This window comes from Eulemur rufifrons, chromosome 15, assembly GCF_041146395.1.
Source record: "Eulemur rufifrons isolate Redbay chromosome 15, OSU_ERuf_1, whole genome shotgun sequence".
NCBI classification, from domain to species: Eukaryota; Metazoa; Chordata; class Mammalia; order Primates; family Lemuridae; genus Eulemur; species Eulemur rufifrons.
In genome coordinates, this window is record NC_090997.1 from 102,632,240 (window position 1) to 102,658,496 (window position 26,257).

The 26,257-nt window shown below is 44.0% G+C and overlaps 1 protein-coding gene across 3 annotated transcripts in view; it reads left to right on the top strand.

Moving 5' to 3' along the window:
• The first annotated feature begins 18,004 nt into the window (after nucleotides 1-18,004).
• Nucleotides 18,005-26,257, top strand: part of SLC22A3 (solute carrier family 22 member 3) — a 93,156-nt gene continuing 84,903 nt past the window's right edge. For 2 of the 3 annotated variants that reach the window (XM_069487468.1, XM_069487467.1), the window contains exon 1: nucleotides 18,005-18,508. In XM_069487468.1, coding sequence (XP_069343569.1) covers nucleotides 18,074-18,508 — 435 coding nt within the window. In that variant the 5' untranslated portion in view covers nucleotides 18,005-18,073. The remainder of the gene's footprint in view (nucleotides 18,509-26,257) is intronic. The other variant, XM_069487469.1, reaches the window with a different exon arrangement.

The following is a 26,257-nucleotide window of genomic DNA, read 5'->3' on the forward strand; positions in this document are numbered from 1 at the left end:
TTTGAGTACAGGATTCAAGACGTAGATATTTAAATGGACTCCCCTCAAACAGAGACTTACTGAGAATCCGTTTGGTTGATCCCAAGAATGAAAATCCAGTTTTATTTTTCCATAAACAAGACAGACAGTGTCCGAGTTGTGGAGCTATGCTTACAGAAGCCTTCACAACACTGTTCGGTTGGATTGCTTACTGCAGAATGCTAAGGAGAGGACATAGTTTCTTCCCTAGGTCTCTAGGCAAGATTTACTCACAGCACTTAGCAAAGGGAATTTCTGTTTGGTTACTACTCAACGGAATAAAATTCTTAACATCTATAATCAGCTATCTATTCACAACCGGGAGGGGCTGGGGCACAGAATGCCACCACACTTCATTTGGGCTGCATACCTCTATCGAGTGTCAGAACTAAACTTATAGATGTTGCTTGGATGATCCAGATTATTGGCAATGCTGAAATTACTGAAAAAATTATATTTTGTGTTATTGTTTTATATAACAATAAAATTATCAAATGGATAGTGTATAAAGTAAGCGACTGGAAACTAAAAAGGAAAAGCAAAACTTTAGGTCAAGTATTCCAGTGCATCCTTGGATAATCTTAATGTGCATATGGTCTATGTGCGTACATTAATGGGTTTGTTAAATCACAATTAAGTATCCGATATCCTTAACTGAAGGTCAGGATCACCCTACTTCTGGTAGATTAGACACGTGGGGCCAGGACTCCCCAGTGATACAATTCCTGATTACGCCTCCTCCCGTACAGGTTGGCAATGCTGCAAAACAAGCTTTCTCAGGGTATTTTGGGAATGATATTCCCAGTGAGTAATGTGAAATGCAGGCCCATACGGAACTGGAAAGGATGTTGGGAGAAAATAATTTGCTAAGCTTTGTGGGACCAGAAAGGGGAAAAGGGCATATAATTGCAGGCTTAACATTTTTTTTAAATGGGGAGAAAGGCTCAGGGGAGTCATTGTGTGTCCTAGACCCAGCCCTGAGGGAGAAGCTGCACTCACAGGTGGAGCAGAGAAGCATATGGTGCCCGTGTCTCCAACTCTTCTCCTCCCGCCCGGAACCAGATATCCTAGCAGAACCCAGATGGGGTTTACATTTGTAGAGTTTATGCGATTTTACCTCCTGGCTGAGAGTGCTTTAGTGCCTCCAAAAGAGGCAGGAAGCAGTGACGGATGCTGGAGGTTGGAATGGTGGCCCAGCGATTCGGAGTGCCTGGAGGAGAGGGGATAGACCACGGACTGATGGGACTCTGTGAAAGGTTCTGCGGCTCAAAGCAGAAGCTTCATGGCCCAGGTGGCAAGAAAGCATAGAACAGCCTGGAGGCCACCTCCCCTTCCTCCAGCCAGAGCCCCAGGGCCAGGAGCTGGCACCCTGAGAGCTCCTCGAGCAGTAGGGCAGGCCAGGAGAACGGCAGATGGAGCCACTGCTCATGGATGTACCCGCTGCAGGGGTCATGGGGACACACCTCGTGACCCCGAGCAGAACCCCTGGTCAGGCTTATTCCTGAGGGCACGGGGGCTCCTCACAGCGGAGGAGCCTGGGGGTGCAGGGAGGCAGTACTGAGCACCTGGCTTAGCAGGTAAGAGCTATAAGGCCTCAAAGCCTCATATTAAGTATGAAATGTTCCATTTCCTTAAGTACTCAGTTTGACAGTTGATATCTCTGACATTTCACTTTGACAATTGTTTTATTTTTATTGTGAAGGTACATCCTCAAGTCTTTCAAATGTACGTTTTAGCTTGAAATTATCTTTCAAATTTTTATCTAGAGCAATTTTTGTGAAACCATGTGTAAGTAAAAAATGCATGTTATTTTGGAATATGAGTTCCGTCGTGGAACCAATGCAGTGCAGACAGCTCAAAATATCAACGGAGTGTTTGGGAAGGATATATGCTAATGAACACACAGCACATCGATGGTTTGAGAAGTTCCCTTCTGGTGATTCTAATCTGGAAAATGAGCCACGTGGGTGACCTGAGACCAAGGTGGATAACAATGAGCTAAAAGCTGTAATGGAATTGAATCAGTCTCAACCTATGCGTGAATTAGCAGCAAGGTTTGACAATATTCCAACAATATTGGACCATTTGAAACAAATCAGCAAAGTAAAGAAGCTGGACAGAAGAGTACCGAATAAATTAAACAAGGATCAGAAGAAAAATCATCTCAAAGCTTGCCTTTCTTTGCTGTCAAGACAAAAATGCCATTTCTATACCATATTGTTATGTGTGATGTAAAATGAATTCTTTTTGACAACTGCAAGCCTTTGGCACAATGGTTGGATAAAGATGAAGTACCAAAACACAGTCCAAAACTGAATATTCATAAAAAAAAGCTAATGGTGTGTGTTTGGTGGTCCAGCGCTGGTATTATCCACTGCAGCTTCATGAAACCTGGTCAATCCATTACAGTGATGTCTACTGCAACCAACTGGACAAAATGAGGATGGCTGTGTTTAAGCAGCCAAGATTGGTCAATACAGACAGGCCAATCCTCCTGCAAGACAACGCTTGACCACATATCGCACAAACAACGCTGCTCAAACTACAGAGGCTGGACTTGGAAACTCTCTGTCATCTACCGTATTCACCAGACCTTGCACCAACTGACTAACACTTCCAGGCTTTGGACCACTTCTTGCAAGGAAAAATATTCAATTCTCAACAGGCTGTGGCAAACGCCTTTTGCTATTTCACTGCCACTTGCTCTCCAGGCTTCTTCGCTGCTGGCGTAAGCAAGCTACTGTTAAGATGGCAAAACTGTGTCGATAGTTTAGGCGCCTATTTTGATTAATTGTACTGCTTCTTGTTTGAGATGTAGTAAACTACACTTTTGATTCAAAATCGGACGTTTCATATTTAATGAACTTTAACTTAGGCAGAAATGCCAAAATTATGTCATTTGCTCCCAAAGTCTGTAGAGGCCTAGAACATTCAGTCTATATCTTAATATCAAAAACAGTTGTGTGGGCTCATTTAAGCCACCCTGCCAACATGGAATACAACCCTTCTCATTTAAGAAAAAAAAAAAAAAAAAAAAGGCAGGCACATTCCTCAAAGGAAACCTGTGTCAGGGTGGAGGTGAGAGCCTTCCTGTGAATAGTTCTCTCCTTCCCGCCCCCAGAATCCCCAGGAACTGAGTCTGTATCATAGAAAGTGGCCTGATGAGGCCAACGTGCCTGCCCACAAGCCTCCCCCCAAGCCCCACACTCAGAAAATTCTAGACACAAAAAATCATAAACAAAACTCAGCTAAGCCCTGGTTTGGGCAAAAGCCTCTAGATGTTTGCCATGGGAAGGCTTCTTCCTTGTTCTATTTTCAGAGGACAAAGGGCAGGGGGGAAGGATTCTACCTTTATTTTTACATCAAAACATATTTTCCCAGGGGGAGTGCAGTGGGTTGAATGGCACACCCCTCTCCACCCCCTCACCCCTAGAACCTCTGAATGTGACTTTATTTGAAAAACAGGTCTTTGCAGATATAATTAGGTTAAAGATCTTGACAGAGAGCGACTCAGGGAGGGAGGGGCAGGCCGTGGAAGGCGGAGGCGGATGCCGGAGTGACGCGGTCCCCAGCCCAGGAGCGCGGGGACAACAGAGGATGGGAGGAGCGAGGAGGGCCCCTCCCCTGGAGCCTCAGGAGGGAGCGTGGCCCGGTTGACACCGTGATTTTGGACTTCTGTCCTCCAGAACCATGGGACAACGAAGGTCTGTGGTTCTGAGCCCCCAGTTTTGGTCCTTTGTTACTAATATTTACAGGAACTGGGTCTTCTTTCCGTGTCAGCCTACACTCCCCATCCTTGCCTGTCTTTCAGTTCTGCTCGGGAGACGGCAGAAAGCTGACGGTTTTGTGACCCGACCTTAAAGCAGCCCACTGCGAAAGTAAACATTGAAATAACAATAGCTGAAGAAATGAAGTAAAATGTGAGAACGCTCGCTCGTTTTCAAACGCCAGCTGACAATGGACCTGTCTGAAGGGTGAGGGCTGTCACACTGTCCCCACTTTTGGTGGTGGGGGGAGGGGCAAAGAGGGGTGGGAGATCGGGGATGGAGGAACACCAGTGTTGAGTCAGGAGACACTGCCCAGGGTTTCTAGGGCAAGAAACAGAGATTTAATAACAATTTAAATACAGAAGAACTCAAAATCAGTCCGTAGTCATAAAATATATAGGAGATTATAGGGAAAGATGCTTATTTTTTGCAGCAGAGAGTCACTAATACTATCAAATGTTACTAAACAAGAAGTAGAAGCCTAGGTTTATTATTCCACATTACAGCTGTAACTTCCAGGAAGACTGAACACTAAAATTATTAAAAAATGTTCAGCTCTGGGTCATGGCACTGGGGATGAGGAAGGGTCCATGAAAGTTGTCAGAATCAAAATGGAGTCGCTTGTGTTAAAAAAAACAAAAACAACGACAAATAGAGCTGGGAAAGCTCTGAAAAGAGAGTTCTCACGCTTGTATACCCCACAACAAAACTATCGCGAGCCTGCAAAAACTGCAACCTTGCACAAAGACCATCACAACCTTACACAAAAAATCCTCCTGCAAGGACATCTGCCCAGCAACTGCCTGTCCAGCCTTGACTGGCACCACCTTGTTATCGATTCTTGTAGCCGAGGATAATTGTTTCAAAACAATTATATAATCTTCCTCATTTTTCTTTGAAAACTTTCATGTTCCTTTACCTCCCTGAATATGCACATAGTTTACCATGGTGCGCGTGTACTCCCATTGCAATGCCTATTCCCGAGTAAACATCCTTTTCTTTTAGAGTCCCTCTGTTATTTAGGCTGACAGGTTGGATGGGACATTGTTGTCTTTCCATATTTCCTTTTATATCATTCAGTTTTTTCATGTGCATGGATTATTTTAATTAAATGTTGTAAAACAAAATAATCCAACAGTAAAATGTATTTTGAAGTAGCAAATGAGGGAGAACAGAGGGGGGATGGAGGGGGCCACACAGCCACGGGATGGGGTGTCAGGAGCAGCCCCAGAGAGGAGAGCTGGTAACGGGCTGCAGAGTTCCCAGGGGCGCTCTGGTGTCATGGGGCCCCTGGTTGTACTCACGGCTGAGGCCCACAGCTCATAAGCCACCTTTGGCACACCAGGGAGCATCTGTGCCAAACTGGGCTTGGATCACAAATCTGTGAAGACAGGGAATATGGGGGGACTTAAAGATTGACTTAAATAGTCTGGGATACATTTTATCCAAGAATAGATGTGCCGGTGATACATAACTGGTCCTGGTTTCATTTGAAAGGTACCCCTCTCTGTCAGTGTCTGTGGCAGGCAGCACATTTTGGGGGTAGAAATCCTATTTTTTATACTCCTGACCAGGTTGATTCAATGATTCAGGCATTAGCCAGTGGCCATCTAGGTCTAGGAGCACTCGCTCCCAGGCCCCAGGGGGACCTTTTCTCCCAGACACGGGAGACGCACAGGAGGGTGGATGAGAGCAGCCACGGTCTCATGCCCAGGTTCCTTTTAGGAAATCGTAAATTAATTTGCAAATGTAGAGTCAGGAACTTGGGAGGTTTGTCACTGATGCTGATAACGACACAGAAGAGACCAGTACAGAGGGGACTCGAGCTCTAGTTTGGGGATCAAAAACCTGGGTCTGGATCCCAACTCTGTCTCTTACTAATGGTTTATTTGTTCATATTTAACTTCAGTGTCTCTGAAAAAGAAAAAAGCAGGTGACATGAAGTGTGCAAAAAATACCAGCTTTAGAATTTGACAGCCTTGGATTTGAATTCTGGCCTTGCTACATTTTATGTGAGTTTTCCCTCTCCAAATGTTGGTTCACTCTATGAAAAAGGCCATAACAGATTAAATGAGATGAGGTGTGCAAAAACATCCAGGATAGTCTAGTGTCTATTCCACCAAAACAGGTAAGAGCTAAGGAAGTAAAAATGAAATAAAATTCTGCCTACAAAAATGAGGTAGGAGAAGGCGTGAGGGGAGGCAGGGAAGCCTGGGAGTGAGAGGGAATCACACGTTTGGGGACGTGGCTGGTGAGAAGTCTCTGACCTTGTTTTAGCAAAATTAAATTTCCATCAACTTTATTGAGTAAGTATATGATATATGATGAGTCACTACATATTTTGGGGTGCATTTGCTGCTACAGCCATGACTACTCTACTATTCGTGACAACAGGAGCTGCGGGGTAGTGGGGATCGCCCAAGGAGAGTGTGTGCACTAGAAGAGGAGAATGACTTGGCCAGAGCCCCAAGAGGGAGGGAAGCCACCCAGACGTCTGAGGGGTGGGCTTCAGGACCTCACAGAAGCCAAGGGAGGAAAGTGGCCCACAGAGTGGTGGCCCACTCTTCGAGAAGGAGGAAGGAGTTCAATAACATCAATGGCTATTAGGGTCACGAGATGACTGAGCCTTATTGATTAGATTTAGCCAAAAGGAGGCTTTGATGACCTTGTCAAGACAGTGCAGTGGTGAGGACAAGCTGGGTGGCCGTGGCAGGGACCAACAGCCAGGGGGAACAAGCAGACGATGTTGGCTGAGAAGGGCTCGGTGGTGCCGGAGGAGAAATGTGGTTGCAGGCTGATGTATTTTCTCCCTTCTTTCTCCGTTGTTTCTTTGTAGTTCTAGTTCTCCTTCCTTTCATTCATCTCTCTTTTCCTCCCTTCTTTTCTTTCTTTGAGTAGAGACCTAAGCATGTTTAAGTTCTAACGAAAAACAGAAATTGAAGATATAGGTAAATAATTTCCAAAACTCTTGTTTACTGTCTCAGATGACTTTCTCATGGAACCAATTAATTGCTGGCCAAATGGCTCCATCTGGCTGTCCCTTGGGAACTTGAAGTTCAGCGTGTCTAAGACTAGTTTTCCCATCTTCTCCCAGTCTCTCACTTCTCTTCTTCTCCTGACTGGCACCACCACCCACCCTCCCAGTGGGCCATCCCTTCCCCCGCCCCACCCATAGTGCTGTCCTACTGCCTCTTAGCACCTTCACATCCATCGCTCACTTCTTCCCACTGTCACTCCTTGGTGGACGTCCTCCCTGGGACCACTGGGAGTCTCCTGAATGGCCACCTTGTCGCTAGTCTCCTATCGTCCAGATCTTCCCACAATTAGGCAACTTCATCTTTTAAGGAATTCTTCTCATTCTGAATCCCAGCTGTAGGAAAAATTGTGCAGTCTTCCAAGTGTGGCAGATGGCTTTCTTGTCTTGATCTTTGTCCATTGGTCTTCCTCACCTTGGCATGGCACCTTACCTATGCCTCAGACCCAACTCCAGAACTGATGACCATCCCCTCTCTTTGTTCCCAGTGTTCTAGACAATGTCTTCTGATTTGCTTTCATATGTCTCTCTGCTCTTTCTGTCCTAGAGAATAAGCTCTATGGAGCAGGGATGCTATTTTACTAATCTCTGTACCTCCTAGTCCAATAGCAGGAACTTAATGAACAAATATACGACAGGAAGAAGACATGGATAAATGCAGTTTTTTGGCACTGATTCCTCATCCCACTTTTATTAGCCATAAAGCCACCAAATCCTATTATCACTATCTAGGCCACATCCTCTCATTGTCCCATAGGATATCATCATAGAGCTCATAAAATTTAAAAATTTAGTTTAAAATTATTTAAAAATTAAGTTTAAAGACACTTCATCATCCAAAAACTCCATCTGTCTAGTTCATTTTTTCAGGTGAGCTTATATTAACATAATGTTAAATGAGCTTCCTTTAATACCCATTAGTAGTGCCTTTTCTGAAAGGATAACGTGAATCTCAAATCCTATTGTGGAGCTGGTATTTACCTGCACAATTTCACGGTTTTTCCAAACTCAGTTTCCTAAGTATTCAGACTGATTAATACTATGAACAGCCATCTGAAAACTCATTCTCAGGGCATGTCATCTGAGTAAGGATTATGCCAATGGCTTCACACATCACATCTGTAAAAAGTTTTCTGATGTTCTCTAATGGAGATTTCACAGTCATAAAATATCCAAGTGGAAAGATTTTTCAAATCAGTTTGTCTGTCACTGTATCTGAGGTATATAATGAACTCCATTGAACAGATGTCTGCCAACAACACAGACTGAGGATCTTTTAGATTATGTCTATATAATACCTGCAAGGGCAATAAGTCATAAATCAACTGTTGCCCTGGCAAGTTTCCTTTGTAAAGTCGTCGTGTTGGCATCACCAGCTCATGACAGGCTGGTCAGAAGCACATCTGAAAACGTCAGTGGAGGAATAATTAGCAACTGCGTCAGGCGTCTGGCCCATTTTGATAGTGTGAGATCATGGCTTTCTTGCTCTTGGATGAAGAAGAAAGAATAGTTTTTGGAAACCATAGAGATCCTAATTTATTTTCCCATTTGGGTATGGGGAAAGGTATTATTAAATCAAAATATTCAAAATAAAGAGGCTCAGAAAATATGAATATTCTAAGCTGATAACAAAATGAGCCATTGGGACTTCCTCAAAATTACTCAGAGAGCCGATGAATTATTTGTAGACTGTCTAGTGATATGTCCAGCAATACAATGGGCATTTTTCATACATGAGAAATAAAATACATAATGCAGCCCTTGTCATCAATAAGATTAATAAGACAATAATAACTGTAGGACACAATTAGAAGAGAGTGCTTCCTGATAGCTGGTATGCTACTGAATGTCAAGTGGTGTGATATGGGCATAAATATTTAGGAGTTAAGAGAAACAGCGGAGTTTAGGAAAGAGGCATGAGGGGGGTGGGGGTAAAATTTGGAAATGGAAAGAATTTTGAACAATAGTTAACATTGATTGAATTCTTCCTTTTGTCTGATACTATGCTAAGCAATCAATTTACAGTGTTTCATTTATTTCTCCCTACAATCCTACACAACTGATTCTGTTATTGATCCCCGTTTTAGCAAAGAGGAAACTAACTCAAAGAGAGTAAGCGATGTGCTAAGACACATAGCAAATAAGTGACAGAGGTGGAATTCCAGAGCAGCTTCTAGAAGTTGGTCACTTAACCACCTTGCTGCGATAGTTATGTTGATAGAAAAGGTGTGGGTGTAGATATGAATATGAATATAAATGTATATTCATAGAATAGAGGTCATGGGGGCAGAAGACAGTGATAAGTGAGAGCATTTCAGATTCGAGAAGAATTGAGCATAAGTATAAAAGAGGGAATTGGCATGACTTGGGGGTAGGGATGAAAACATGTAATTAACTGAGTAAACAGGGCTTATCTTGGGAGGGCTTAGATGATGGGGGGATGGGTTGGGGAGGTCAGTGTTAGCATGTGACGAGGAGTTTTGGTAGGTCTGGAAGAGAGATTCAGGTGTATACTGGCTGGTCAAGTAGGTGACCACCATACTTTGTGGGCTTTGGACACACAGACAGAATCTTCAGGGACATGAATACAGATGCCCAGGGGTGATCCCTGATTTGACTGGAGCCCAGGAGACCTGTGGGAAAGAACTTGACTTCTGGTTGTACTTGGGGTCAGACATATGCAGAGCTGAGGGATGCATGGGAGGTAGGAGCCATGGAAACCTGTGGGCTGAGCCGGAAGGGCAGCCCATCCAGCCCCTCACAACCCCCCACAGATGTGCACAAGTAAATGTGCACCTGCCATTTCTGGCCTCCCACGTGTACACATCACCATTCTAATTCTCTATTTTCCAATGAGATGATTGTCGGGCTCAAGCCAATTGCTTCATCTGGTCCCTGACCAAAGGAACCATGATCTGTTCTCTTTCTGGATACTGAAAAGACATTCAAGGATGATTTTTAGCCATACACTATTTTCTCCTTGTGCTCTGACTTAAGGACTTAACCTGTGAGTAAGACGCTGTTCCACAGTACAAATGAGACATCTCCACCCACAGCTGTCTTAGAGATTCCTGGAAAGGTACAAGAAGTGCAGAAAACTGTCAAAATAGTATTGGGATGTGCAAAGTTAGCTCCTGGGGGTTCCCAGAAAGACTTGGGTACAAGAGTGTGCAAGGACAGGGCTTCCTGTAGGAGTGGGAAGGGGCGTACTGACAGCTGCTGAGGTTCACGTAGACCTGTCCAAGGGGCTGCATTTGTGAGCACAGGCTGATGCCCCACAGAGCCAGGTTATTAAACACAAGCTGTTCTGAGGTACATCCAGGTGTGTTGCAGGATGTGCACACACAAACCTTATACACCAAGTGTGGTTGTATTTATTAAGCAAAGACAGTAAATCTTTTGCAGCAAGATCACTAATTAACGCGAATGATTACAACAGTAAAAGAGTAGAAGAAACATAAATACTTTTTTTTCGGTCATAGCCTTCTTATAAGACTTGCCTTGGAGAAGTATGATTGATCACCCTATTGGTAAAACTTGTCTTTTCCCATATAAAGATGAATGCTTACTTCAAAGCAGAAGAAAGCCAGCTTCCCATGTCCTCTGTGCTAAACCCAAGGTCACATTCATGGCAGTGAGCACGCAGGCAACTCCCAACTTACAAATAGTTGGGCTTCAAGAGTACACTTGCAATTTGGGTCTCTGGAGCATAGAAGCATTTCCCCATCGAAACAATGCTAAGAAGGAGGACTCAACTCTCAGGCAACCTCATAAAACTTTCTTTAATTTCCTGCATTCCGAAGTATACGGAGAGTGCCTCTGCAACTGTGAGGCTGGGGATGGAGCAGGCCCCGGGAGGTGGCACTGGAATTGGAAATAGGAGACTGTCGTGTCCTTCAAAGGAAGGGCTCAAGGGCATGATCATTTTTGCAACGTTTTTCAGGGCTGGTTGTCCTAGCAATATGTCATTACTTAAAAACAAGAAAAAAAAAGGAAAACACTTTTTATTTTGAAATAGTTCAAGACTCACAAGAAGTTGCCAAAATAGCACAGAGAGTTTCCATCCACCCCCTCCAGCTGCTTCTTCAATGATCGTGTCTCACAGAGCCGCAGTGCCTTGTCTAAACCAGGAAGCTGACGTCGGTACAAAACTATTAACTCAGGTAGAACGTTTATTTGGATTTGATTAGTTACCTTTTTTTCCCCTAAACAAATATAATGCCTTGGAATTATGAGATCATTTCATTTTTCGAGTACAAATGATAAAACAAAAATGCAACAAAAGCTTCCATTTTTCACTGTAAAAAGAACTGACAATGCTATTTGAGTGAAGACTGAGTAGGTTTTATATTGATATAAATTAATTTTGATATAAAAAAGGCAAAGATTTTTTTAAATCGTAGAATATACTATATTTGTAAGTAAACGAATAACTTGAAGGATTTAAAAAATTAATCCGAGTCGGCATATTTATCACAGTGTGTGGACTTGGGGCCAGTCTCGCTGTTGCTATAAACTTGAGTGAAGTCCCTTTCGTTGAGTCACTTAATCTCTTTAGTCCTTAATTACTTGATCGTAAAGTAAGGAAATTAGATTAAACAGCTTCCAAAATTTCTTTCAGTTAAAAAAAAAAAAATCCTATGATACCCTCATGTCAAAGATATCATATATTGATCATTGTAGAAAACATAAGACAGTCTTATTTTTTTTTTTAATGGAGTTTAAGTGAAAAGAAAAAACGTCTTGTGCTCACGTAACAGTCATGGGGAAAGTGTGAGAGGAGAAATGAAGGCGGCGAGAGTGTCCAGGTGAGGACACCCGCAGGGGACCCAGAACGGTAGGAACAGGGGACCGAGCGCGACCAGGAGCCATGGTCTGAATTCCCCAAGCCACTTCAGCCTGTGTGGCATTTGGACAAATGCTATCAACTTTGGCAAGCCTCAGATGCCCCCCTGTGGAGGGCTGGCAGGCCCCTGTCCCCGTGGTTCTGACGACTCCAGGGATACAGCATGGACAGCACACGGCAGCGTCCCCGGCAGAGAGCTCCTTCCATGGAATTCCGTGGACGTGAGAGGGAATCTAAACTGAATGTTAGGTCTGAAGTGAAAATGACATAAAACCTGGTAAGAGATTTGGGCTGGACGATGTGGACGGAACAGGCACCAGCCCACCTTTGAGGGTGGCAGTCAGCTCACAGGAGGGGCCCTGGTTTCTGAGGAAACCTCTCGGGGAGAACACGTCACTGCGCCTAGATGTGGCTGGAACCTGGGCACCGACTTGGCAGATCTGAAAAAGGTGACTGGGCTTTCTCAGAAGACGCGGGAGAGACACCCACGATCTCTGCAGGCTCTAATTGCAGAGAGCCAGAAATGCGCAGAGCAGAGCAGTCTCTTCTGTTTTTAGAAAAGTAAACATGTCCCGTGTAGTTTCATCTCACTGTGAATTTGCGATCAGAATTTAGGCTGTGGATTCCAGGGAGAACCTAAGACATGGTGACGTGAAATCGAAGCAGCAATTTGCTAGTCTGTCCCCACCGTGCTGTTCACGCCGCTGGGTCTTATCCACGTCTCCTCTCCTGCCTTTTCTCCTAGTGTTTACAGTAGTGGCTCAGACACAGCCTTCCAGGGGTGTCACTCAAGACAAACCCTGAAATTAACTAGACTTTTAATTACACAAAAAGGTAATAAAAAACAATTAAAACAGAAATATTTACATATACCCCTGCCATTTACATCAAAACTTCCCGGTGGATATTCTTGTTTCCTTTATCTTATTTCTTTAGGACTCATTACAAAAAGATTTTCTTTCGAATTTTTTGCATGGCTTTCACCTTCTCATGTTTAAGACATAGCTTTGAAACCTCATAAAATTAAATATTTCATCTGCCAGCATTCCAAACACTGCATTACAACACCTGCCTCAATAAATATGTACACACTGCGATAAAAATGACCTGGATCACCATCAGTTATACATTTTATCTTTGTATTTAGAGGAAAAGAGAATTTGAACCCATTTTATTTTACAATCAGGAAATGGTCTAATGATCTTAATTGTGTTGTATTTTGGAGAAGAAATTATTTATTGGCTTATCCTAGAACCAGAAATTTATACTTTTACTACAGTATACGCTAAGAAAGAAATAATTTGTAATTTTAAAAATACAAACAAAAATTCATTCCAAAGGAAAGTAATCTGCAAATAGAATGACTTTAGTTAAAATGCATTTCAAGTGTCCCATTGGTATTTTTTGCAAAGTGTTTAGATCAAATCTACATGGTGTTATATGTGAACCTGCTTACTTTAAGTGCATTTAAAAAAACCAACCCCAGAGAGGAACATTTACTTTTTGAAATCAAATAGCTCCTGGGCCCAGCACTGTGAGCTCAGCATGGGAGGAAGACTGAAGATTGCTCACATTAAGAAAAACAGCCTCATCTAAGCCTTACCTCCTCACGTGCAATGTCATTTGGAGAGTGAGCCACTGAGCAGAGATATGAGGCTCCATATTTTGAGATTTATACTAACATACACAAACATAGAAAATTTGAAAAACCTGGGTTTCCAAATTGTTAGAAACCTAATCTCTTTCTCTCGTGGCTGATAAAAAGCTAAATGAGAAATAGTTTCTGTATTAAAAACATCACTAAGTTTCCAAATTTTAAGATATTTTTCTTAATATCTCTAATAAGTAACATTTGCAGGTTTTATACAATTAAAAGTGGATCTCGAGTAACTTTCTTCAATTTTTTTCTAATGGGTGAGTGTTCTTGATGGAAACAAATGGCACCAACTGTCTCAGTCTGCTGGGACAGCCATAACAGAATACCATGAGCTAGGTGGCTTAAACAACAGACATGTCATTTAATTTCTCACAGTTCTGGAGGCTGGAAGTCCGAGATCAGGGTGCCAGCACGATTGGGTTCTGGGGAGGGCTTTCTTCCTGGCTAGCAGACGACCACCTTCTCACTGTAGGCTCACATGGGAGAGAGAACAAGCTCTCTGGTGTCTCTTCTTATAAGGACACTAATCCCTTCATGAGGGCCCCACCCTCAAGATCTCATCTAAACCTAATTATGTCTCAAAGGCTGCACCTAACAAACACCAACACTGGCTAAAAGAATAGATGTGCTGGGAAAATAAAGGGTAGTGGCTTACAGAGTCAACAGGAAGGCTGGAGAACCAGGGTCAGAAGGTAGACAGGGGAGAGGCCAGGCGGCAGGAGCCGACCCCAAGAGCATGCCCAGAGTGAGCCCCAGGACGAGGAGGCCCCTGCTGGTGTTCCTATACCTCGGCCATAGATAACTGGCATCAGTGCCATGGACTGGGGCATCATTCTGCCCTTGTAAATAACCCCTCAACTGCCCCTGCCTCCCTGCATCTCTCCCTCTAGACAGCAGAATCACCCTACTATTATTTACCTAAGGACAACCACTACCAACACTCCAGAGTACCTCTCTCCATGCCACCTTTCCCACATGTGCAGACTGGAAATGTCATTCAGTCCACAAATACTTGTTGAGTGCCTGCAGCATTACAGCATCTACTTGTACTCAGGATCCAATAATGAATTCCTATGGAGAACATATATATGTTATTTTACAAAAAAATGGGATTGTATAGAATGAACTGCTAGAGCTGGTCTGTAAATTGTTATTCCCTGTTTGCAGTTAGGTAAGTGAAGAAATTGGGAGTAGACATTTAGAAAGGTTTATACCAGCCTGACACCACCACGACATCCTGGTGTGTGGCCAGTGGCTGCAGCTCCATGAACAGGGGTAGAGCAGTGCCAGTGTTGCGAATTCACCTCGGGGTGCATGTGTCATGAGCTGCACACTGGTCATGCCTGTATTGACCTGCAACAGATTTGAAAACCGGGGTTTTCAATCTGACAGACAGACAGACAGAGTCAGATCACAGATGGCTGAGAAGAACTGATATCAAATGTGGGCTTTGCAACCCATTTCTTTTATACAACATGCTGTGAGCATCATTCCATTTCAAGAAATATGCCTCTATAACAATTTCAATGAAGGTGTTATTCTTCAGTTTTTAAGTTTGATTAGTTGAGAAGTTTAAATCAAGTTTTAATTGATGCCTGCAACTTTCCTGAGATAGCCTTCTCACATTTGCATATTACATCAACATGACTTATGTACAATGGCATTGAGATTCAGAAACAGTGGATCTCTCTTGAGTGCGTTTCCCAGGGGAACCATTACCAAACTGGAGAAAGTACCTCACTAAAAGACAATTTCACCCATAATGAGGTCCAACAGCGGAAACTTCCAGGCAATATTTTCGTAGAGCTTTAGTTAGCAGCACAGTGGCCTCTTTACGGAGTCCTTCACAAATCCCAAAGTAATAAATGTCACTACAGCACAAGCAAGCTGTCTTCTCGTACACAAAAAAGACAAAGTTTGTTTTTCACTTTACCTCCTTGATGACTGAAAAAACCCCGAGCAAAGCTGTGCTGAGATGCTGTTGCGGGGGCTGGCTGGGCTCACTCACTAGGTAAGTGACTGGTTCCCACCCACCTATCCTGAAGCGCATTGTGTTTCTCTCAAATTACAAATGATTACATGTTGAGAACCTCTGGGGCCACTCTAGAACGAACACATCTGTACATAGATGGAATATTCTAAAAGAATTGCATTAGCTCTGTGGAGAAAAATGCCCTTCATTAGATGGGACCAATGAAGGGACAGGATGTCTGCTCTAAGAACTGTGGAGACGGATGGGGAATAATGTGGAATCCGGCACTTCCCAGGCTGCACTGACCAATAGAAGGACGACGGTTCTTCACATTCTGCTGCTCTCCTCTCCCCTCCCTGCAGCGGACATTCCTAATCAACGGGGGCCTGTTTTCCACTCAGCCTCCAAGTCATCCTCAGCACTGTGTTCTATAGAGCTTCTCGCAGGTGACAGTCGTGGGACCTGAGCCCAAACCTACTTACCACTCCTGCCCTCAGCCATTTGTGATGAAAGATCCGGGACTCTAGAAGTCTCTCAGGCTTACATAAGGTTTTCTACCTTGTCATAATTCAACTCTGGAATATTTAGTCCTGTTTACCATTTTTTCTTGGCTACCACCTTCTCCAAAAGTGACTTTAAGTCTAACATCCTAGATGCTTCAAGTATGGAGAAAGCATTTATTTCAAAAGGCTAATACTAGCTGTGATATTTCCCCCAGAGACTTTCCTCTAACAAAGTCCAAGTTGTGATTAACCGGCAAGTGAAAGATAATTATGAATGTTGGTCGACTTAAATCTAAGTTAGATTCTAATTATAGGTCATAAAATAATGGATGTGCTCTGTAGTTTTTAGTATATTCACATGCTAAGGTAAAAAATAGCCACTCCATGCCAAAAAAGGAAAGAATGAGAGTCTTTCAAACAATTTTACCCACTTGTTAAAACAGAAAATATGATTTCTCATTTTTTTCCTTAGGCCTGAGCACAAGCACCGATTCACTGGCCAAATTCTCCTCCAACAGATCTTAGAAAAAAAGTTTTGTTTCAACATTTATTATAATATTCCCAAACAAATTAATCTTCTTTGCGCTTTACTCTTCCCAAATAGCAAAAATGTCATTATAATGACATATTTTGGTAACTCAATATGCAGTGAATATACTGGTATATCCATTCCTGGTATATCTATTATACCTGGTATATGAATTTCTAAATGGAATAAAAATAACAAGTATAAAATTTCAGATGAATAAACCAAAACCATTACTTTTTCAAAAAGAGTCAATGTCAGCGCGTTTTACAAAAGCTAAAAGTTATGGGAGAACTGATTCTTATTATTCGTGTTTAACCGACATCTATTGATCACTAAGTCTATATCAGCACTGTGCAACAAAACTTCCCATGATGATGGAAATATTCTCTGTCCGTGCAGTCCAATGTGTTAGCCACTAGACACATGGCTGAGCATTTGAAACATGGCTCATAAGGAAAAGAAGTTTTAATTTAATTTAAACTAATCTAAATTTAAATGGGCACACATGGGTAATAGGTACCCTATTGGACAGTGTAGATATACAACAGATGTGGACGTTTAGAAGATACAAAGATGAGTGTGATTTGGTTTTTCTCTTAAAATGCCTACAAAGCAGTGCGTGTGGGGTGGTCTGCACAGCCAAAGGCTGCAGCCCAGAAGTGGATTCTAACCAGGGCCAGGGAAGGTGTGCTGACGCGGACACAGCGGCCTGGGCTGGGAGCAGCGGCCTGGAGGCGGTATCCTAACCCGCTCTGCACATCTTTGGGGGTAATAAAGAAGTAAAAAAACAAGGATTCGAACCAACCACAAACACCCTGTCCGGCGATTCAGGCTGAGAGTAGGTTGGAAGGTCCTGGCGAAGGAAACCTGTATCTGATCTTGAGGTGGTCTCTTCTCACCCTGAACTTCCAGGACTCTGAGCAAGTTGCTCAACCCATGTGGGTGGCCCAGCTGCCCTTTTGAAAAAGTTGGACAATCTTGGAGATGTCGCCAAAATCTAACCCCGCCTGCTTCTAGCTCTGCGATGGGTCGGGGGCAGATGCCAAGCGTTGTCTCAGAAGGGGCTGCCCTGCCCCAGAGGGGTGCAGGGCGGCCTCTGCCCAGGCAGTGTGTGAGGCTGGAGGGGGCTCTCCCGGTACAGGTACGGGACCCGGGCCGCGCGCGCGTCCTTAGTCTCCAGACTGCACTCGGGACAGCGGAGAGACCGAGTCCCAGGAACCCCGGGAGTGGTTGGGTGACCCTGAAACTTTCTTCTTTTGGAGCCTGACCCAGGACCGACTGCAGAGCAGGCTGCTGGCAGGGACCAAATGGAGCTCCGCGCCAGGCCCAAGGCTGCGCCCGTCACTCGCAGTCCCGGGCCGGGTCCCTGGCGCGCGGTGGCACGCAGCCAGGCCCTGCCAACCGGGTTTTGCCGCGCGCCCACCCTGACCCCGTGCGCCGGGTACGCTGCGGCCTTTCGCGGGACCTCCCAGACCCCCCCACCCCCTGGGGCTGCGGAGGGCACCCACAGGGCGAGGCGGGGGCGGCAGGGGGCAGGAGGAGCAGCGGACGCGGGCACGGCGCCAGGGCGAGCGGGGCGGGTGGCGCGGGGGAGGCGGCGTGCTAAAGGGAGGCGGCCGGCGGGGCCCGCGGGTCACTCGGAGGCCGGGGCGGCGGGCGGCAGGACCCGCTCGCGGAGGCGCGCGACAGCGGCGGGCGGCGGGCGGCGGGGCGCGGAGCCGAGGGGCCGGCGGCGGCCGCGCGCACCATGCCCTCCTTCGACGAGGCTCTGCAGAGAGCCGGCGAGTTCGGGCGCTTCCAGCGGCGCGTGTTCCTGCTGCTGTGCCTGACGGGCGTCACCTTCGCCTTCCTCTTCGTCGGCGTGGTCTTCCTGGGCACCCAGCCCGACCACTACTGGTGCCGCGGGCCGATCGCCGCGGCGTTGGCCGAGCGCTGCGGCTGGAGCCCGGAGGAGGAGTGGAACCGCACGGCGCCCGCCCGCCGCGGCTCCGAGTCCCCCGAGCGCCCCGGCGACGGCCGCTGCCAGCGCTACCTCCTGGAGGCGGCCAACGCCAGCGCGGCCGCAGCGGTCGCGCTCAGCTGCGCCGACCCGCTCGCCGCCTTCCCGAACCGCTCGGCGCCCCTCGTGCCGTGCCGCGGCGGCTGGCGCTACTCCCAGGCCCACGCCACCATCGTCAGCGAGGTAAGGGCGCGCCCGCTCCGCTCCGCGCCGGGCCCGCCGCCCCTCGCGCGGGGCCACAGCGCTCGGTCATCTCTCCGGGGCGCGCCTGTCCCGCGTTCCAAAGCTGGCGGGAGAGGACGGTGCTGACTCTCCGGCGACACGTAGAGTGCGAGAAGTTGGCCACCAGGGCAGGTCAGAGGAGATGGCGACAGACCGGCTTCATCCCACAACTGGAAGCCAGGCGTCCTTAATGCCAGGAAAGACCTTTCCTTACTTTCCTGTGCCAGTGAGTTAATGGAGAGATGCTTTGGTTTCAGGTGTGAACAAAAAAACGTCATAGGAGCCAGGTTATATAGATGCTTCGCACACACCTTCTCGGCTGTCAAAGCATCCAGTGTGACGTTATCTTGCGATGTGTTGTCGCCGTAGTTGGAAATTATGGGTGGACTCATAGTAGGGAACTTCAGTCTCCTGGGCAAGCGACGTTGGCAGGTCCGGATTGGCTTGTACTCTCCAGGGGTCAAAGGAAAGGGGAAGTCAACGTTTGAAGGCTGCAGCGACTTTTTCCAGTTGTCCAAATGCTTATCTGAAATGCAAGGGGACAAAGGTCGAGGCTCTCCCAGGGAATGGTTTTGGTAAAACTGCTTTGGGGCAAAGAGCAACAACTGAAAGAAGTGGGGAAAGCTGAGGGGTTGGATGAGAGGGATCACTTTGTAATAATCCACTCAGAAACTGCCACAGTAGAGCAAGCGTTGCAGGGATGAGCAGTTTTACTGCGCTTTGTCTACAATCATAGCTCAACTTAATTTTCAAAAAATGATTGAATATGCTCTGGTAAATTGAAGACAAAGTTTTGTCTTTGCTTTATGTATATATTTTTTGTCATTAACATTTTAAAGCACCTACTTGAATAATGGAGAAAACACTGGAGGGAGGTGGGAGTGCGCTTTCTGGGGATGTTCTTTGGTCTGGTGACCTCATCTTGCACTTGGGATTGTAGATGGTTGCGGTTGTACATGCTCCGTGATGCCATGTTTGGGTGTGTTAGCACACGGTGTATGGCCCTATTCTAAGTGCTCTAAGCATAAAATCCCATGGCAGCACGGCCAGGCAGTGTGTACCTACCTGTGTTTTGGGTCCTTCAATTTCTACTTAATCCGTGGGTAAGGCTGGGGACTGCTTTATAAACTGTGGTGGTCTTATTAATAGAGATCTCACAGTTGAACAAGACAGGACATGGCATGTGCTTGGGTGCAAGAAGGCGTTATCACTGGTACTTCCCTAGAGTCTGCATCTGTTAGGTGGCTGCTCCTATTCCAGTTAGCAGGGCTGCCTAGTGCTTACTTCCCCAGAGAACAAGAAGACCCACCGGGACAGTAGACACCTGATTTTTAAGGACACTTTAAATGAAGAATAAAACCAGTCTTAAAAAGCAAAATGCATACACACTTGAAGGAGGTTTGTATGCATGAATATGATCCGTGGATATCAACAAAGAGAGACATAAAAATCTGGAAGTTAATGCCCTGACAGATACTTTAAAAACATTCTGCGTTACCAGGGTTATTACCATTCTGGGGCTTTATGAAGGTCAGTGGCTTCTAAAACACAGTATGGAATGATGAAAGGTCAGGAGATGGTGACCCTTCTTAAGTTTCCAGCTAGCTGTATGGCTTGAGTGAGTCACTTACCCTCTCGGGGCTTAGCTTTCGCATCTGTAAAATTATGCCTTGGATTAAGCCTTTTACAGTCCCACAAATGCCATCAGTGTCACCACTGGGCTACCGTGTAGTATGTCCAGAACAATGATCAAAAATTTTCAAGGAAAACTAAAATGATATTCAGAATGTGCCCCTTGAAGCCACAGAAAAGTTTTTGAATAGTATTGGAGAGATTTTTTTTTAATCCTAAATAGTTTTGTGCTTTTTTTGGTGTGTTTTTCATCATGTTTTGATTCTTAAGAGAAAACCCCCATTTATTCAGGAAGTTCAGCCATCCAGAATTCAGTCTCTCTCAGAGTTCTGCATGGCTAATGTGTTGCTGTCTTTGGTTTATATTATGATTCCATTCGTTTTTGTTCTTTCAAATTCTGTCAGAGTGATGAAGGGAACTGTAGTTCCATCTTCAGCTGGCATTATAGACTCAATGTATTTTTGTAAACTTGAAGTGTCAGATATTAATCATGCAAACGGGCGAATTGGGAGAGTTTATAAAGTGGACAGGCTAACCAGGTAGCAGAATGCCTCCATATGGCTGTTATTCTTAATCCTGCTCCATCGTGGCAGAGGTATCATTGTTCAGAGATACCATAGGACCTGCCAGGGTCCCACACCTTTTATGTAGCCAGATTGAATTCAAATCCAGGAGTCTGGACTGTAAGTCAGTCCCTTTTCCTCCATGCAGTGCTCCAAGTCCTTCAAACAAGTCCATGAAACATGGTACACAGACTTCTCACACTCTATAACCTGCAGAAATCTTGCTGAAACTTTGTGTTTATTTTATTACTATCATGGTCCTTGGGCAAACATTTCGTTTTGTTTCCTGGTGTCAGAACTGGCAGTTTGGAAGGCTGTGCCTTCATTTGGTGTGAATGGTTCTCTATCCTTTTGATGTGAAAGTTGCAAAATAGTCACTTAAATCTCACCCACCCTCTTCGCATCTTACAGCTCGAAATAGCTCTAAGGAGCTACGTCAGAGGCCAATGCCAACTGCAGGGCCATTTCAAGCCAGCTCCCAACTTGTGTCTCCTGCTCAAGGCAAGGCTGTGGATTTCCCACCTACATTGAATTTCCTCAGTGTAGACTTTTCCGGGGCCTGACTCTCAGCCTTATCTGGTTGTCAACATTGGGCAGAGTAAAACGTGACGTAATGCAGAGAAGCAAGTCAGAGCCCCACCCCAGATATTTCAATTCACTGCACAGGGAGTGAGTCTTAAGATTGATGTTAGGATTTTTCAATGCTTGCTAGTATGCCATGGATGAAAAAGAAAAAAAAAAAAAGGAGCTTCTCCTCAGTCTATCACTGGGAACAGGGCTTTAGATCACTTCTAGAAATAGACTGAATCACACTTGTTTTTCCTTTCCAGGTAATTTTTCTTCCAGAATAAAAGAAAAGTCAATTTGAGGGATGTAGCTGTTCTGGAGAGAGCGGTGGCTGCTTTGTTCTCAGGGGTTGTCCGTGTGCTTCATGTGTCTGTGCTGTGCTTCTCGCGTGTCTGTGCCAAGACACAGGCCAACCCAGTGGGCCACCCCGCAGACATCTGTGCCATCGTCACCCTGTCCTCACTGATAATTTGTTAATCATGTAATTGTACTGTTGAGAAGGGGGTTTAGCCAGGCCCAGGTTCTAGTCTGGTTGAGTCTCTGATTTGGTACGGGCACTTTAGAATGATCTTAGTTTTGTATTGTTTTTGTTTCTAACATTATTTGGGCCTTCCCCCCACCCCCACCTTTTTTTTTTTTTTTTTTTTTTTCTGAATTAACCTCACCAGGAGAATGTCTGCTTTATCACAGCCTCAGAGAACCAAGCACTGTATAGCATTTGTTTGTTTTCTGTTTTATTAATTTCTCTTTATTGTTAGCTCTAGTTTTGGGAGGTTACTTTTGGTCAACTTTTTCCAGTTTAAGTTGGATGTGTAGCTCAAGTATTTACAGCCTTTCTTCTTTTCTAGTATAAATATTTAAAGCTATAAATTTCCTTCTATGAACTTTGCACCTCAGCAAGTTCTGACATACATATTTTAATTATTTTATTCTCAGTATTTTAAATTTTCATTATTTTTTTCTTTGACCCATGATTTATATAGGCTTGTTCTTAAATTTCAAATGTATGCAGATGTTTTTACCTTTTAATTGTTGGCTTCTTATGTAATTGTGGTATGGTCAGAGAATGTGGTTTGTATGATACCGATTTTTTAAAATTTTATTGGAACTTATTTTCTGGCCTTGTAAGAACTCATCTTTTGTCAGTGTTCCATGCATACTTGAGAAAAATGTATGTTTTTTAGCTATTGGGTGCAGGGTCTTAAAGATGTCCAATATTTGAGGCTTGTCAGTTATACTATTAAAAATTCTAAATGTTAATTAAATTTTCATCTGCTTGGTCTATCAATAATTAAAGAAACATAAAATCATTTGCCATTGGTGGATTTGTCAGTTTCTTCTTGTATTTACAGATTTTAAAATTAATATACAATAGGCAATTTCACTGAATACATATGCATACAAATTTAGAATTTTAAAAAATATTCATAGTGAATTGAACCTTTTATTAGGATATAGTGACTCTATCTAAAATCTGTGATGCATTTCGTCTTAATATCTATTTTGTCCATTATTAATACAGCTACTCCAGCTTTCTTTTAGCTAATGTTTGCCTGCTATATCTTTTATTACCCTTTACTTTCAAACTTCCCATGTGTAACAGTTTAGGTGTGTCTCTTGTAAAATGTATATAACTTGACTTAGCTTTTATCTAATGTGTTTAGTCTCCTTTAAATTAGTATGCTTAGTCTCTTTAAATTTATTATCGTAATTGATATATTTGGGCTTGTTATGCCCTAGTTTTTTTCTTTGTCTTGGTCTTTCTATACTTTTTTCTCCTTTTTCTTTCCTTTAAAAAGTGTTTTTAGTTTTTCATATTCTGCTTTATTCCTTCCTTTTTTTGTTTAGAATTTAGATCCTTTATTTCAATTATTTTAATGGTTACCCTTGAAATTTTACTAAGTATACTCAACAGAGGCTAAATTTAATACTATGACTTCCTCCTAAACAATTGAGGAATCTTAACCAGTTTAATTGAGTCACTCCTCCTCTTGTGTTGCAAATATTAGTAGCCAATATTCTAGGTCTGTCCTTTTATTACTACTTTATGGTTTTTATGTAGATCTTATATGCTTGGGTTTATATTTATACCTGATTTGCTCATAATTCCATGTGGTATCTCATTTTCCCCCTTCCTTTTGAAGTAAATCTTTAAAAGTTTCTTAGTGTGTATCTCTAGGTGGTAAATGTTCTTAGTTTTTGTTTATATGGAAGGATATTCATTTTGCCATTACTTGAAAGATGCTTTTGCTAGGTACATAGTTCTATGTTATAGATTATTTTTTCTTGGTCTTTTGAAGAGATTAGTTCTGTCACTTAGCTTTCATTTTGCTTTTGAGAAGTTCGTTGTCATTCTGACTGTCCTGCTGTAGGTGATCTGTTTTTCTTCAGGTTGTGTCTAGGTGGGTATTTCTTTTATTTATCCAGCTTGGTATATGTTGCCTGTAAAAAGCATCTGGCATAGAGGAAGCACTCAAGTAATGAAGATTGTGTTTTCTTTAACTGTGAATTTAGTTCCCTAATCAGTTCTGGAAAATTCTCAGCCATTCTGTCTTCAGTGTTGCCTTTTTCATTCTCTGTTCTTTCCTTCCGAGATTCTTCTTAGACGTAGTTGGATCTTCTTTTTCTGTCCTTCTTGGCTCTGAACCTTTCTCTTATATTTTTCATTTCTGTATCTATATGGAGACTCCAGACATTTTTTTTCAGACCTATCTTCCAGATTATTATCTTTCTTTGCAGCAGTGTCAAATCTGCTATTTAAACCACCCATTGACTTTTTATTTCAACAATTATTTTTTCATTTATCAAAGTTACATTTTTTATAAATATGCCTGGTCATTTATTGGTAGTCTCTTATTTCTCGCTCATTTTTGTGTGTCTGTTTTTAATTTCTATCATGTTTTACATACGCTTACTCTACATTTTATGTCTGGTAGCTACAGTACCTGAAGTCCTTGGTGTTCTAAATCTGTCAGTAGTTGATTGTGTGTTTGGTGTTTGTTGATTGTGAGCTCCCAGTTGGTTGATCTTCTCTGCGGGAAAGCTGGCTAGTCCAGAGAGGATTTGCATTTGCCTCAGTTGGAGCTGGGGGACACTACCCATAGATGAACAGTACAGATGTCTGTGCCACACTGTTAGGGTCTCGTTTGACTTGCCCTGCCTTTGCCCAAAGCTCCTTTCTGTGGTTTTCCAGGGTTCCCAGACCTGGAATCACTTTCTCCTTTCCAGACTACCTGGCTGAATCTGTGACAACTGAAGCTGTTGTTGTTGTTTTTATTCAAGGTGTGTAGTTTTTCCTTAGCTCCTGAAACATCAACAATTTAACAAAACTTAGTTGTTATGCTGGATCTTGTCTTTCAGCAAGAGTCCCTAGTAACGAGTCCTTTCTACAGATGACAAAAGTGTTTTACTAGTTTAACAGTTTATTCTTAATGGAGTGAAAGCAGGACCCTGATGAGTGAACAGTCACCCTACAGGTGCCTACTCTTTGGTCTAGGCAGCAGGATGGCCAAACAGATCCATGCAACAACAAAGAAAATATTTATAATAAGGAGCTTCATTATGAGAATATGCAAGAGTAGCTCCTGCTGCTCTCTGGCAACAGATATTTTAGATGATCGACAAAAGCTCAGTTGAAATTTATTTAGCATTTATTATATGCCAGGCATTGTGCTAGGCTGGAGATTCAAGGATGAGTAAGAGTCTTTCTCTGACGAGCTTCAGGCCTGGCAGGGAGAACTACACTGAGACAATGATGGGATGGATGACAATGGAGGTAGGGGTGGTGAAGGGCTCTACCCTCTGATGGGGCTGAGGAGTAAACCAGGGTAAAATGTACAGTGACCTTAACCTCAGCCTCAGAGGACAAGGAGGAATCCAAGAGGAAAATGAGGAAAAGACTGTTCCATTCTCACATTCTCTCATCTTCATCATCATTTCCTCTGCAGCCATTTATTAAGTGCCCTCTGGAGCAGTGGTTGTTGTGCATTCCTGGGTCCCACCTGCAGAGTTTGGAATCAGAAGATGGGGGGTGGGGTTCAGGAATTTTCCTTTTTCATAAGCATCTAGGGCCCTTGTAGGTGGTCCGTGGACCACACAGAGAGACGAGCTGGTTGTTTCTTAATGAGGAGCATGATGAGAATATAATGACTAGAAGAGAAGTAAGTGCCAGCTCTGCCAGACACCGCAGACTCCGGGGCAGAAACATCATCCCTGTATATTATAGCAGGAATTCCAAATTTTATCTGAGGAAATTGCTGTTTATTTTCAAAAAGTTTTGAGCTCTCCAGGGATGGGCAACTGATAGTAAAATCCTAGAATTGATTGGGGAGAAGCAGCCCACAACTGAACCACCCTCCCTAGAAACCCTGGCAAACCGCAGAAAGAAGCTTTGGGCAAAGGCAGGGAAAACCAAATGAGACCCCAACAGTGTGGCACAGACATCTGTACTGTTCATCTATGGGTTGTTCCTGGCATAAGGAATCTTAGTAGAATGGAAATAACATACATATCCTTTGGGGTCAGATAGATCTGGGACTAAATCCCAGCTCCTGTATTAACTTGAAGGACAAGTCACAGCATCTACCTGAGCCTCGGTTTCCTCAGCTAGAAGGGGTGTAATAACACCTATCATAGCGGTTGGTCTGATGCATGCAGGCAAAATGCCTACCACTGTGCCTGGCCATAGGTGGTGCTCAGAACAGCTAGTTCCTGTGAACACATCGAGCTAAATCTCTTGGGCACTAATTTGCTCTTGAAGCCAAGAATACCAGTACTTTCCCTCTGGTACACCCAGGTGGGTCATATTTCTCAGCTTCCCTTGCAGCGAGTGGGACTGTGTGTCCAACGATGTTGGGGAAGCGAATGTGGCACTTCCAGGCCTGGAGCCAGAATGACCTTCCTCCTGCAGCCCCCCTAAAGGATGGTGGAGTCCTTAAATGGAAGGAAG